This window comes from Corvus moneduloides, chromosome 8, assembly GCF_009650955.1.
Source record: "Corvus moneduloides isolate bCorMon1 chromosome 8, bCorMon1.pri, whole genome shotgun sequence".
NCBI classification, from domain to species: domain Eukaryota; kingdom Metazoa; phylum Chordata; class Aves; order Passeriformes; family Corvidae; genus Corvus; species Corvus moneduloides.
Genome location: NC_045483.1, coordinates 34,107,765 through 34,118,778, shown reverse-complemented (window position 1 = coordinate 34,118,778; position 11,014 = coordinate 34,107,765). Strand labels below are relative to the sequence as shown.

The 11,014-nt window shown below is 50.9% G+C and overlaps 1 protein-coding gene across 1 annotated transcript; it reads left to right on the top strand.

Annotated features, from left to right (window-relative positions):
• The first annotated feature begins 729 nt into the window (after positions 1-729).
• On the top strand, positions 730-10,960 carry PPA1 (inorganic pyrophosphatase 1). The gene is made up of 11 exons (XM_032116295.1): positions 730-839; positions 1,001-1,065; positions 3,840-3,893; positions 4,287-4,406; positions 6,074-6,160; positions 6,437-6,563; positions 7,059-7,186; positions 8,591-8,676; positions 8,903-8,972; positions 10,050-10,089; positions 10,631-10,960. Exons 1-11 carry the CDS (start codon positions 776-778, stop codon positions 10,660-10,662), a joined length of 873 nt encoding a protein of 290 aa, XP_031972186.1. The 5' UTR covers positions 730-775; the 3' UTR covers positions 10,663-10,960.
• The last annotated feature ends 54 nt before the right edge of the window (positions 10,961-11,014 follow it).

The following is an 11,014-nucleotide window of genomic DNA, read 5'->3' as shown; positions in this document are numbered from 1 at the left end:
TCCATGGCCATTCCATGGATGGGCGACGCTGCGGGCATGTTGTACCAAGGCATCCCATACCATGTTATTGTGCTCCTGCTGGATCAAACCATGCCATGCAGGACATTGCAGCCATTCTGGACCACATCCCACCATACTGCAGTGGCCATGCTGGGCAGGACCAAGCCACCCCACACTGCAGTGGCCATGCTGGGCAGGACCAAGCCACACCATGCCACCCCATGCTGTTACACCTATGCTGTGCGGAATCACGCCATGCCAGACAATGCCAGCCCACCCTTCTGTGGCCATGCCAAGCAGCATCATGCCATGCCAGACCATGCCACCCCTTGCTATCGTGGCCATGCTGAACTATGCTGGGCTAGGACCACGCTGTGCCGGTCCATGCCAGCCCATGCTGTTGCAGCCATGGCGAGCAGGACCATTACACGCCGGGAATAAGCATTCCTAGCCAGGAAGAACCCTTCCCAGCCGGGAAGAACCATTCCAAGCCGGGCAGAACCATTCCTGGCCGGGCAGAACCATTCCAAGCCGGGCAGAACCATTCCAAGCCGGGCAGGACCATTCCCAGCCGGGCATAACCATTCCAAGCCGGGCAGGACCATTCCAAGCCGGGCAGGACCATTCCCAGCCGGGCAGGACCATTCCAAGCCGGGCAGGACCATTCCAAGCCGGGCAGGACCATTCCCGGCCGCGTGGCGCGGGGCGGGCCGGGCGCGCGCGCGGCGCCTGCGCAGTGTCCCCCGGCGGCGGCGGCGGGCGCGTGCGCGCAGCGATGTCGGGGTACGGCGTGGAGGAGCGCGCCGGGCCCCACAGCCCCGAGTACCGGCTCTTCTTCAGTGAGTGCCGCCCTGCCCCGCTCCGGCAGCCGCCGCGGGACACCCCGCGCCCCCTTCTTCCCCTCCTCACCCCGCCGTCGCTCGCCTGGGTCCGCTCAGGTGGGACCTGTCGGCGGGTCCCCTCAGCATCTCACCCTCGGCCCCCTCCCTTTGCCTTGCAGAGGATGCCGCCGGGCGCTACATCTCCCCGTTCCACGATATCCCCATCTACGCGGACGCCGGGAAGGTAAGAGAAGGTCCTGAAACACCCAGGGGATCAGCGAGTCCTGAAACATCCGGGAGATCCGGGGTTCTGGAACATCCAAGGGACCGGCGGGTCCTGGAACATCCAAGGGACCGGGGGATCTGGAAGCACACAGGGGAACAGGGGGTCCTGAAACATCCAGGAGATCAGGGAGCCCTGAAACATCCACGGCGCCGGGGGGTCCTGAAACATCCAGGGGTTCAGAGGGTCCTGAAACACCCGTGGGAGGCTCCCAGTTCCCCACACTGCAGGAGCACCTTATGGAGCCATTGACTAACCCTGCAAGGAATGGGTTTCTTGCCGTCCTGGCCTCGGGCGAAGCGATCCGGGAGAAGAGAGTGGATGATCTCATTCTCATTTTTTGCGTCAGAGATGCGAGTGGTTGGCTTGAGCTCACCCATGCAGGCGTTTTGGGTTAGCTAAGCAGGAAACTGCTTTTTTTGGTAACATCTACATCCATTCCTATGGGTGCTGCATAATAGCTCAGGCTTGGGTTTTGACTGCAGTACGGCCACTTCACGCCTGCAGTATAATCCAACACCGATCAGAGGGTGAGGATGTTAAATTCCTGCTGTAGCATCTCCTGGGACCTCTTGCCTGGCAGAACCTGCCCCTTGCAGTGCTGCAGGGCTTTCACATCCTTCTAGCAGCCAGTGCTTAGTCAAATTAGGCTGTTCTGAGTAAAAAATGTCCCAGCTTCAGGAAATCAAAATGGTTGTGTTTCAGTTTTCATTTAACGTTTTTTCAGTGGTACCTCAGGCTCTCTGACTGTGTCCTTCACTGTTGTAGCTTGTTTCTTTCTCTGACACGTGCTAAAAAGCTGTGCAGCTCGAGAAATGTAGTGGACCAAGTAATACTTGTTAGAAAGAGCTGAAATTCAGAGGTGGGGAGTGGTTCTGGGAAAGGAAAAGAATATGCAGAGAGATGAACCTTTAAAAAGCAGCTGATTGAGCTACTGAGGTGAAGGTGATGGGGCTACCTGAGGTGCTCTGGGAAGTCTGAAGTGGCTTTTGCCTTCTCAGAAGGGAAAAGATGGATTGTAGTCATCAAGGACAGTGGTGAAGCAGTTCCCAGTGCAGGTGCCTGGCAGGTAACCCAGACAAGGAAAATCCAGAAAATGCCACGCTTTGCAGATGCCTGCAGATCAGGGGAGGAAGGAGCAGGGGAGTGAGTACAGAGGTGAGGAGGATTTCCTTGAACTGGTAATAACAGGGGAAACTGGGCTACTGGTGTGCCCTCAGGCTGCTGCCAGCACGTCTGTGCCAAGTCACTCAGAGAAAAAAGTCACAGTAGCTGAAGGTCGAAGTCCCCAAAGTTACCCAACAGTGCTGGTCCCATGGGGCTCTCTGTGTGGCTGGAGTGCCCTCAGCACTGAGGTTCTACTCATCACTTAGCAGGTGGGCTGCCAGCGACGTTACGGAGCCCAGCTTGGAGCAAAAGGTTGTCTCACTCTGTCTGAGCTCCTTGATCTTTATCCTCAGACTCCTAAGACACTGAGAGGATTGCAGCGTGGTTTTTTCAGTCTTGGACTGGGGTGTATTGACCTTACCTGGACCTGTGTCGTTGCAAAGGGGTGACCCTGGGCTTTCTCTGTGTGCCTTAGGCCAGGTTGGACCATGGGGAAGCTTCAGTCCTTACAAAGATGCAGCCCCAGGTCATCTTTCTGTGCCTGTAGAGACCTAAGCACTCGGCCCAGCCTGTTCCTGTTGCCTCATTCCTTCCCTCGAGTTAGGAATAAAAATAGTTATCTGCCTTTCTACATATAAAATGCAGATGAGCAGTGACCCCCTGCAATTAGGGGGGTGTAATAAAGCTCTGCTAGGGAAGGGTGTGGGCAGTCAGTGATGTAACAGCACTTGTTGCACAATACCAATCCAATTATGGTGCAATACAGGTTCGAGGGACTTTGCCATGCTAATGCTGCTTAAGGTGGGGATTAGAAACCTTGCCCAGGCCAGGGGGCAAGGTTTGGCTTTTTGTTAAAAAGCCATCATCTCTTCAAACAGCAGATGTTAAGGTTCAAGTGTGGAAAAGCTTGTTTTCTTGGAGAGGAGGCTGACATTGAACTCTCAGCCCAGCTGGATCAACAGGAGATGTTTTCAAGTGTCACCTGTAAACAAGATACTGTGAGATGTGGTTCTGCCTTTCTCCCCCACACTTTTATCCTCACACCATGCCGCTAGCAAGGTCTGCTTTTACAGGAGTGTCAGCCTGCAGAAGGGGCATCCTTCCCTACATCATGGCTAGAATATTTGGGAGTGATGTTCTCACTCGTTCAGGCCAGTACACAGATACCCACATTATTAAATAAACGGCTTGGCCTGTTGGTCTTGTCTTTTCTGAATGGCCAGAGTGGCTCTTCCTGGAGCATTAAACACATTGTATTTAATAAATATGGCCCAAACCCCATTTTGTTCTCTCCAGGGTAGTTTGTAAGCAGCTGTTTGCCGTTGATTTAACCTGTTCCTGTAGCCTGGGAATGTGATGGGGATGTTTGTAGGTGGCAACTGATGGAGAGCGTGTGGGAACCTCAATCTGGCCTTTGGGGTCTTTCGTGAGGTTCAGCTTGGAATGATGACATGTGACTGACTGGGCTACAGGACTTTTATGAGCCGTATCAAAATTAGCACTGGAAAAAAAAAAAAACCAGAAAAAAGTTAGTATTTCAGGTGAACTGGCTGGGTTTTGTGCTCACTTGTTTGTGTTCCTGGTTTAAAGCAGTTCCTTCCCACTCACTGCTCTTTTGCTTTCTTCAGAATGTGTTCAACATGGTTGTGGAGGTACCTCGATGGACAAACGCTAAAATGGAGGTAATTACGTTACAGTTCCTGTCTTAATCCTTGACTCTGCTGATTCCTCCTCAGTTCCGCCTCTGGAATCAGAGTGGTTTCTAACCTCTCCCGTCAGTACTTGCTTAATGCTGGAGGTCTGGTGTGGAGGCTGAGATTGCAGGAGTTGGAATGCCTTGGTGTTCTCCCATGATTAATATATTTTACGGCTCTTAACCCCATGTGATTCCAAGGCTTGTAAGTCTGCTGGAAACCATATCCCAAGGGATGGTAGTGCAACAGGAGTTGTCCGGTATCTGCCGCTGGCATCAGCATCATCTCCTGGTCTCTTGGCTTCTCGGTTCCATTTTAAAAAATCACTTTTTTTTTTTCATAGAGGGTAAAGCAGAGAGATTTATATAACTTTTCTTTCAGATTTCAACAAAGGAACCCTTGAACCCAATTAAGCAAGATGTGAAGAAAGGGAAACTGCGCTTTGTAGCGAACGTGTTTCCCCACAAGGGCTACATCTGGAATTATGGTGCTATCCCACAGGTACTGTGTTTTGTCCCAGTTGCTCATCCATCCTGGTGGGGAAGGTGCCTGTGATTGCCACTGTATTAATGAGCAAAAAGGTCAGCAGAGAGTCTGATCTGGAGCACGGTGTTTGCAGCTGGATATATTATCCTGCTGAGGGAGACAACCTGTCAGGAAAACAGGGATATTTTAAAGCAGAAATCCCAAGGTTTAGACTTCTATCTCATGTCAGAGACAAACTCCCTGAGGATGAGCAGCTGCTGCTCACCCTCAGGTGCTCGGAGGTTGGTTGGGCAGGAGCTGGCAGGTCCTTCTATGTGGCTGGAGGGAGCTGTCATCGTGCATGTGGCAGTGCAGCGCCCTCAGTTCCTGCCTGGCAAAGCACAAAGTTTTATCCTAATGGTGCAGGATTTAGGCTGAATCTTCATGGGAGACTCTTCTTGCCAACGCCCACCACTGCACAGATGTGCTTTCCCAGAAACAGCTGGCAAGGTGGGACCCTGATAGTGACATCTGGACACATGCTCTTAAATGGCTGGGGACTGCTAGATAGAGGGACTTCAAACAAGGCTGTTCACCTCTGATGTTCTCTAAGGCTGGAGTTTCCTTCAGAGAAATAAGCTGTCAGTGACAGATCACAGGCAAACACACTGAATTTGGTATTTCTACTCTTGATGGTAGCACATGTCGAGTGTTTTCCCCACATGGCTTAACACAGGGCCTCAAAGCTGAGTTGTTTCCTGCTTGAATGGATTCTGGAGCCTGTTTCTTTGTGCAGAATTGTGTCTTTTGAAGCCTTTGCTCTGTCATGTGTTCGTGGATCAAAGGTGTTTATGCATCAAGAGCTTAACACTTCCTGGTGGAGGAATGTGATAGTGTTTGTGAACGGCCCTACAGCACCACCCAGGTGTGAAAACATCTTCCTGAACACTCTGGATCTATCACAAGGTCTTGGCTGTACTGGTCTTGTCCTGGCATGCAGAGGTTTGGGAAGAACATTCCTTCTTTTTTATGTCTCAGCCACCTTAGGAGTACATGTTCCTTATGATGCAAGTGGTCATGGAGTTCTTTTCACTCCTGATCGGGAGTGTGTTTTAAACAGCTCTTGTTTTTGGAGTCAGTTGGCTTCTGGAGTCGTGTCCTTCAATTTGCATTCACCGCAGCAGGTGAGATGCACTGGGGAGCACAGTGGGACTCTGCATTCTTATCACTTCTCTAGGGTTAACAGTGTCTTTAATTGTTTAATTAAAAGGAAACAATACACCCTGTCTGTCTGCCATCTCTGCTGGACTGCTATCTGGAGCTCAGGAAACTTCTGCTAAGGAATGAATAGGGAGAGGAACAGGCAGGCAGCCAAATCAAGTGCCCTTTATAGATGTGAACTTCACCTTTACGCAGCTGTGGGACAGAGGAGGAAGTCTGGAAAGTTGTTGAAGGGGGGTTTGTGGGTAGGAGGAGCTGCTTGCCTTTTGGAAGATGAGACCTTTTAACTTGGGTTCAAAATTCCCAGGCACAAGGGAAACAGGAGCCCAACCACCAGACCTGGAAGCAGGTGTGGAGTGGGCCTTCCTCTGTATATTGCAGGCAACTGCATGCCCCAAATAAACCTGCTTTTTACTGCCTCTTTAGACCTGAACGTTCTTATGTATGGTTGATTTTGATGTTGGTTTGGGGTTTTTTTCCAGACTTGGGAAGACCCAGGTCACAAGGATGAAAATACTGGTTGCTGTGGAGATAACGATCCGATTGATGTGTGCGAAATTGGAAGCAAGGTAACGCATCCTAAATGTCTCCTGAAACGTGTAATTAATGTCTCCAAAGTCAATTATCCAGGGACATTATTCATTTCCTACCTCCTCTCCCTTAACAATGGGATGTTTCCCTCTGCTGCTTCTGGAGATTGTTGCTGAGATGAGCTAGGGCTGATGAGCTGCTGACAGCAAGAGCTAATTTCGTGGTGCCTGGCTGCTTGCTGAGCTCCTGCACAGCCTCCTGTTGTGCATTCCTTGGATGCATCAGTATGGACAACAAGATCTTTGTCCTTGCAGGTCTGCTCTCGGGGAGAAGTCATCAAAGTGAAGGTGCTGGGCATGCTGGCTCTGATTGATGAGGGAGAGACAGACTGGAAGGTAATTGCTATCAACGTTGAAGACCCGGAAGCAGACAGCTATAATGGTGAGTTACAGGAGGGAGGAGCAGGATCCGTGCTTCCCTTTCTCCCATGAGAGCCTGCAGGAGATGGGGACAGGGCTTGCTCCTTCTGTGCAGTGGTATTTATGAGATGTGACGCTGGAACGACAGTCCCAGAGCAAAACATTTCACTGCTGTTTGTCACATGTGGCCAGTGCTCTGCACAGCCTGGCATTCCAAGCAGAGGGTGGCTGTACAGTGGAAGGAAAGGGATCGTCCCCCAAGGCTCTAATCAAAGCTGTTTAAATGTGTCCGTGCTCCTGGGGACTCTCAGGATACACCGTGAGCATGAAACACTAACTTCCCTGAGGAGATACTCACTGTGTCTTCAGGGAACCTGTCTGAAGTGTTGCTAAGGCTGCTTGGGAAGGGGCTGGAAGAGGCACAGCTCGGAACAACTCAGCCGAGCCACATAAATTCTGTAGAGTTCAGTAAATTCTGTTACTGTTTCTGGCTGACAAACTCCGTGTCCCCCGCCAGACATCGAGGATGTCAGAAGGATGAAGCCTGGATACTTAGAAGCTACGGTGGACTGGTTCAGAAGATACAAAGTACCTGATGGAAAGCCAGAAAACCAGTTTGCTTTTAATGGGGAATTTAAAGGCAAGGTAGGATCACTTTGCTTTGTGGTGAGGCACGTGTTCCAGAAACTGAGCTCAGGGTGTGTGTGGGGACATGAGTGAGTCGCTGAGAGAAATGGATTTGTATGGGGCTGCTGATAGTTATTGTCAGTCATCCTGCTGTTTTTCCATCCTAGTGAGTGCAGGGATACCAGGAAAAAATGCCTGGGGTTATCACCCTGGTGCTGTTGATTATTTTCTTTGTGTGGGATCACTGCAGGGCTGGGAACCTCCGTGTCAGAACCAGGTGGGAAACACCGGGTTTATTTGCTTCAGCTCTGGAGCAAGGGCAGCTTGACATCACCCTTTGCCTCCCTTACCCATTGGCTTTGTTCCACTGCAACCTGGTGCAAGTTAAAGCTAACTCAGGAGTTAAAACACTTCTTCCTTCAGGCACGAAGTGTTCCCTCACGCCCTGTGAGTGAGGCTCTGCCTTGGCAGCACTACTGCTCTGCCTCTTCTCCAGGTTGGATCAGATAAGTTACTGCTCCTGAGCAGGTGAAATCCTGCTTCCATGGATTCCCTCCTGCCCTTCCTGGAGTGCCATGAGGGGTTTAGTGAGGTCACTCAACTCCCAGAGCTTCAGAGGTGGTGCAGAGGAGGGGAGTTCTCCCAAAAGCCCTGTCTGGGAAAGAACATGGAAGTCACAAAGGACTTGTCCCCTTTGGCCGTAGCACAGCACTAGGGTGGTTGGGCTGGAGCACCTTGCTGCCCTTCAGGATGGGTGAAACCCGTCAAGGAAACTGGAAAATCAGGATAAAGAACCTCACACATGCACTACAGTGTTTTATTTGGCTTGGTTTGGTATCAAACCGGGACATTTAGTGCCGGTGTTCGCACCAACAAAGAACTGTGAGTGCTTCCTTCTCCGGCTGACAGGTTAATGCTTGAGCATATACTGCTCATTTTTAAGGAAATAGGTTAATATGCCTGGAAACCAATTCATTCTAAAGTAGTTGCAAAGACTGATTAGCTGCGTGTCTCTTCCTGCTGGTCTGAATCATTTGACTGGAGTGGAGGAGAGCTCCTGGATAGGCCTGGATCAGCAAGCTGCTGGAGACACACTGAGTGGGAGGAGCAGCAGGGTGGAGGTGCTTCCATAATGGAGCACTGGCCCAGGACTGTGTTCAGTTTCTTTTGGCCTCAAGCTCGCTCAGTGACCTTGGCAGATCCTCCCATCTCGAAAGCAAAACAATTCCCCGGTACGATCCTGGCTGTTTTGGCTGTTGCGCGCTGGGAGTTTCTGCTCTTCCTGAACGGCACCGGAGCGGAAGAGGTTTCTTCCAGCCCCTTCCAGAGCTGTCTAAAATCAGCTCCTTGTAACTGATAGTCTGGGGAAGGTGGTCTGGTGCTTCCACATAACGTGATGTTTGTTCTCGTCTCCAACTCTAGGATTTTGCCCTGGACGTCATCAAAGGCACCCACGAGCACTGGAAAGCTTTAATAACAAAGAAAACTGACGGAGGGGAGATCAACTGGTGGGTTAATGCTTCTGGTAATGTGCACCTTCCTCTTCCCTAAACAAAAAGCCCTGGACCTTCCCTTCCTGAGTGGTGCCATGCTTTCTGTTAGCTGCTGGCTGTCTCCCCAGGCCTTCCCCCTCCACCCAGCAGCTGTAACTGCGATCCTAAATATTCCATTATTTAATGCTCCTGGGGAGGAGGCTGGGCTTGCAGGTTCTCATAGGTGCCTCATCTCTTTCAGCACCAACCTGACGGTGTCTGGCAGCCCTTTCTGCTGTAGTCAAGACTGTGCAAAAGCTACTGTGGATGCAGTAAGTACCAGTTTGAGTGGCCAAATCCCAGTGTTATTGTCGGGAAAAACGGTGCAATTTGTGTGGGGAACTGTCCTCTCTGTGTGAATGGCACATGGCATGCTCAGAATGTTTTGGGTGACTGAACACCTGCTTCTGGTTAAACAGGATGGATGGGGAGCAAACTTCCTCCAGAGGCTTCTCCCTGCCCTTAGTCATCTGGGAGATGGAATCCCAAACAGAGTTTGCATGGAGGGCTAAACTTCTGAGCCATAGCTTGGCTGTCAGCTGTTCTGAGAGGGTTTAAAATATTTGGCCTTCCAAGAGCTTCACAGTACAGGTCTGTCTCTGAGAAAAGAGAGTCTGATCCTCCAGGGGTTTTGTATACTTCAGAATGAAGAGCTTGACATTCCTGGTGTAGTTCTCCTGTCCAGCCTCAGGAATAAATTGTCTCTCCCTAGACTTGAAAAGTACTGCTGTTAGCAACCTGAAAGGGCTTAGAGGGAGGGGACAGGAAAATCAAAATGCAAATCTTGCCTCTCTTCCATCACTGAAAACCTGAGTCTCTCTGTAGCCTTGGAGAGACCTTTAAAACCATTGTCTTGTTTTCTAAAGTGTTGGTATCCCAATTAGGGATCTCAATTTGGTTTTCAAAAGCTCTTGTGGAGGATGTGTCCCCAGACAAGGATTTTGTCTGCCTTTGGTTGTTAAATACAAGCTCTTCAGAGGAGTTCTCAGAGAGTCCTTTGTGCCTCTATTCCCCCATATTTTTTTAAAGCAGCACTGTAGGTTAAAAAAAAAAAAAAAAAGCAGCTGCCTGCACCTGTGTAGACTCTGGAGTGGGAGCTGCTTGTGCTGGGAAGCAGATGGCCCTGGAGCCTGCACTTGGAGCAGAGCACCTCGGGCAGCTGGGCCATCTCCAGAGTGAGGAGGCTCCGGGAGCGACAGGACGCTGCACGTGAGCTCAGTTGTTTCCCCACAGCTGACCAGCTGCCACAGGATCTTAGATGGTGCTCAGGAAAGGCTTGGGCAGCCCTAAATGTTGTGTGGAGAGTGTAAAGACACCTCTGGTCTCTGATAATGCCCTCCTTGTTTCAGGCACCGCCGTGTAAAGCTGCCAACCCCATCCCGCCCGAAGGTGAGTCTCAAAACCCACCCTGACATCCCAGTACAGAGCAGGGGCTTCCTCAGAGGAGCTGTCCATAGGAAAATGAGGGTCTGAACTAAACCTGGATGTTGCTGTAGCCAGGGCAAGGCCCAAGGGCAAGCTGAGGGTGGTGCTGGGAGCAGAAAGAGGAGCTAGGCTGCCACTTCCAATCCCTTCATGGGGAATAAACCTGTGGAGAAATCCATGTCTTCCACGTGGGCATGAGAGCTGGAGGTCAAATGGCTTTGCCTCCTGAGCCAGCTAAGGCAGAAGGAGGCCTGGCTTGCTGTCCTTGCCTGCACCAAATCGTGGATGCTCTTAATGGCAGCCCCAGCAAGAAGGGTGACTTCTTTGGGAAAACAGATCCACATGAACAGGTGTGTGCCAGAACCCGTTTGCTGTGCTGTGGAGCTGGTGCCAGGCACGAGGAAGCCCCTGAGCTGGAGGTGACACATACACGCTGCCATGTGACTACCTAATAACTGGGTGGCTCACAGGGGACTAACCCCCTCCTTTTTTCTGCCCCACACAGTTGACAAATGGTTCTACTACCAGAAAAACTAAGTCCTGAGGATGGTGGTGAGACAGCTGTGTCCTTCCCACCGAGGAGCTGCCACACGCAGGAATAGACCAGAGAAATAGCTTCAGTGTCAACAAGAAGACCTTGCCTGTAACTTTGCTAATTAGAATTCCATACCTAGCAGTGGCGTGTCTGCTGAGACCTGGTGGAGGCTGGAAGAAATAATTTATAGTATACAAACACCCTGCTTGTGCATGGTCATGTGGTGGGCTCTAAGTCATGACAGGAGATCATTCACCTGGGATGTGTATGGATGCTAGAAATAAAAACTACTGAAATCCAGTGCTGTGGGGCTCCCTCTCCTTTCCCTTCCTGGAGCTGAGGGGTCACAGAATC

Excerpts from the sequence above, each read along its gene's own strand:
- PPA1 (XM_032116295.1), top strand. The coding sequence starts at position 776 with ATGTCGGGGTACGGCGTGGAGGAGCGCGCCGGGCCCCACAGCCCCGAG. Across the intron at positions 6,161-6,436 it reads TGTGCGAAATTGGAAGCAAG|GTCTGCTCTCGGGGAGAAGT; the intron begins GTAACGCATCCT and ends TTGTCCTTGCAG. Across the intron at positions 6,564-7,058 it reads GGAAGCAGACAGCTATAATG|ACATCGAGGATGTCAGAAGG; the intron begins GTGAGTTACAGG and ends GTCCCCCGCCAG.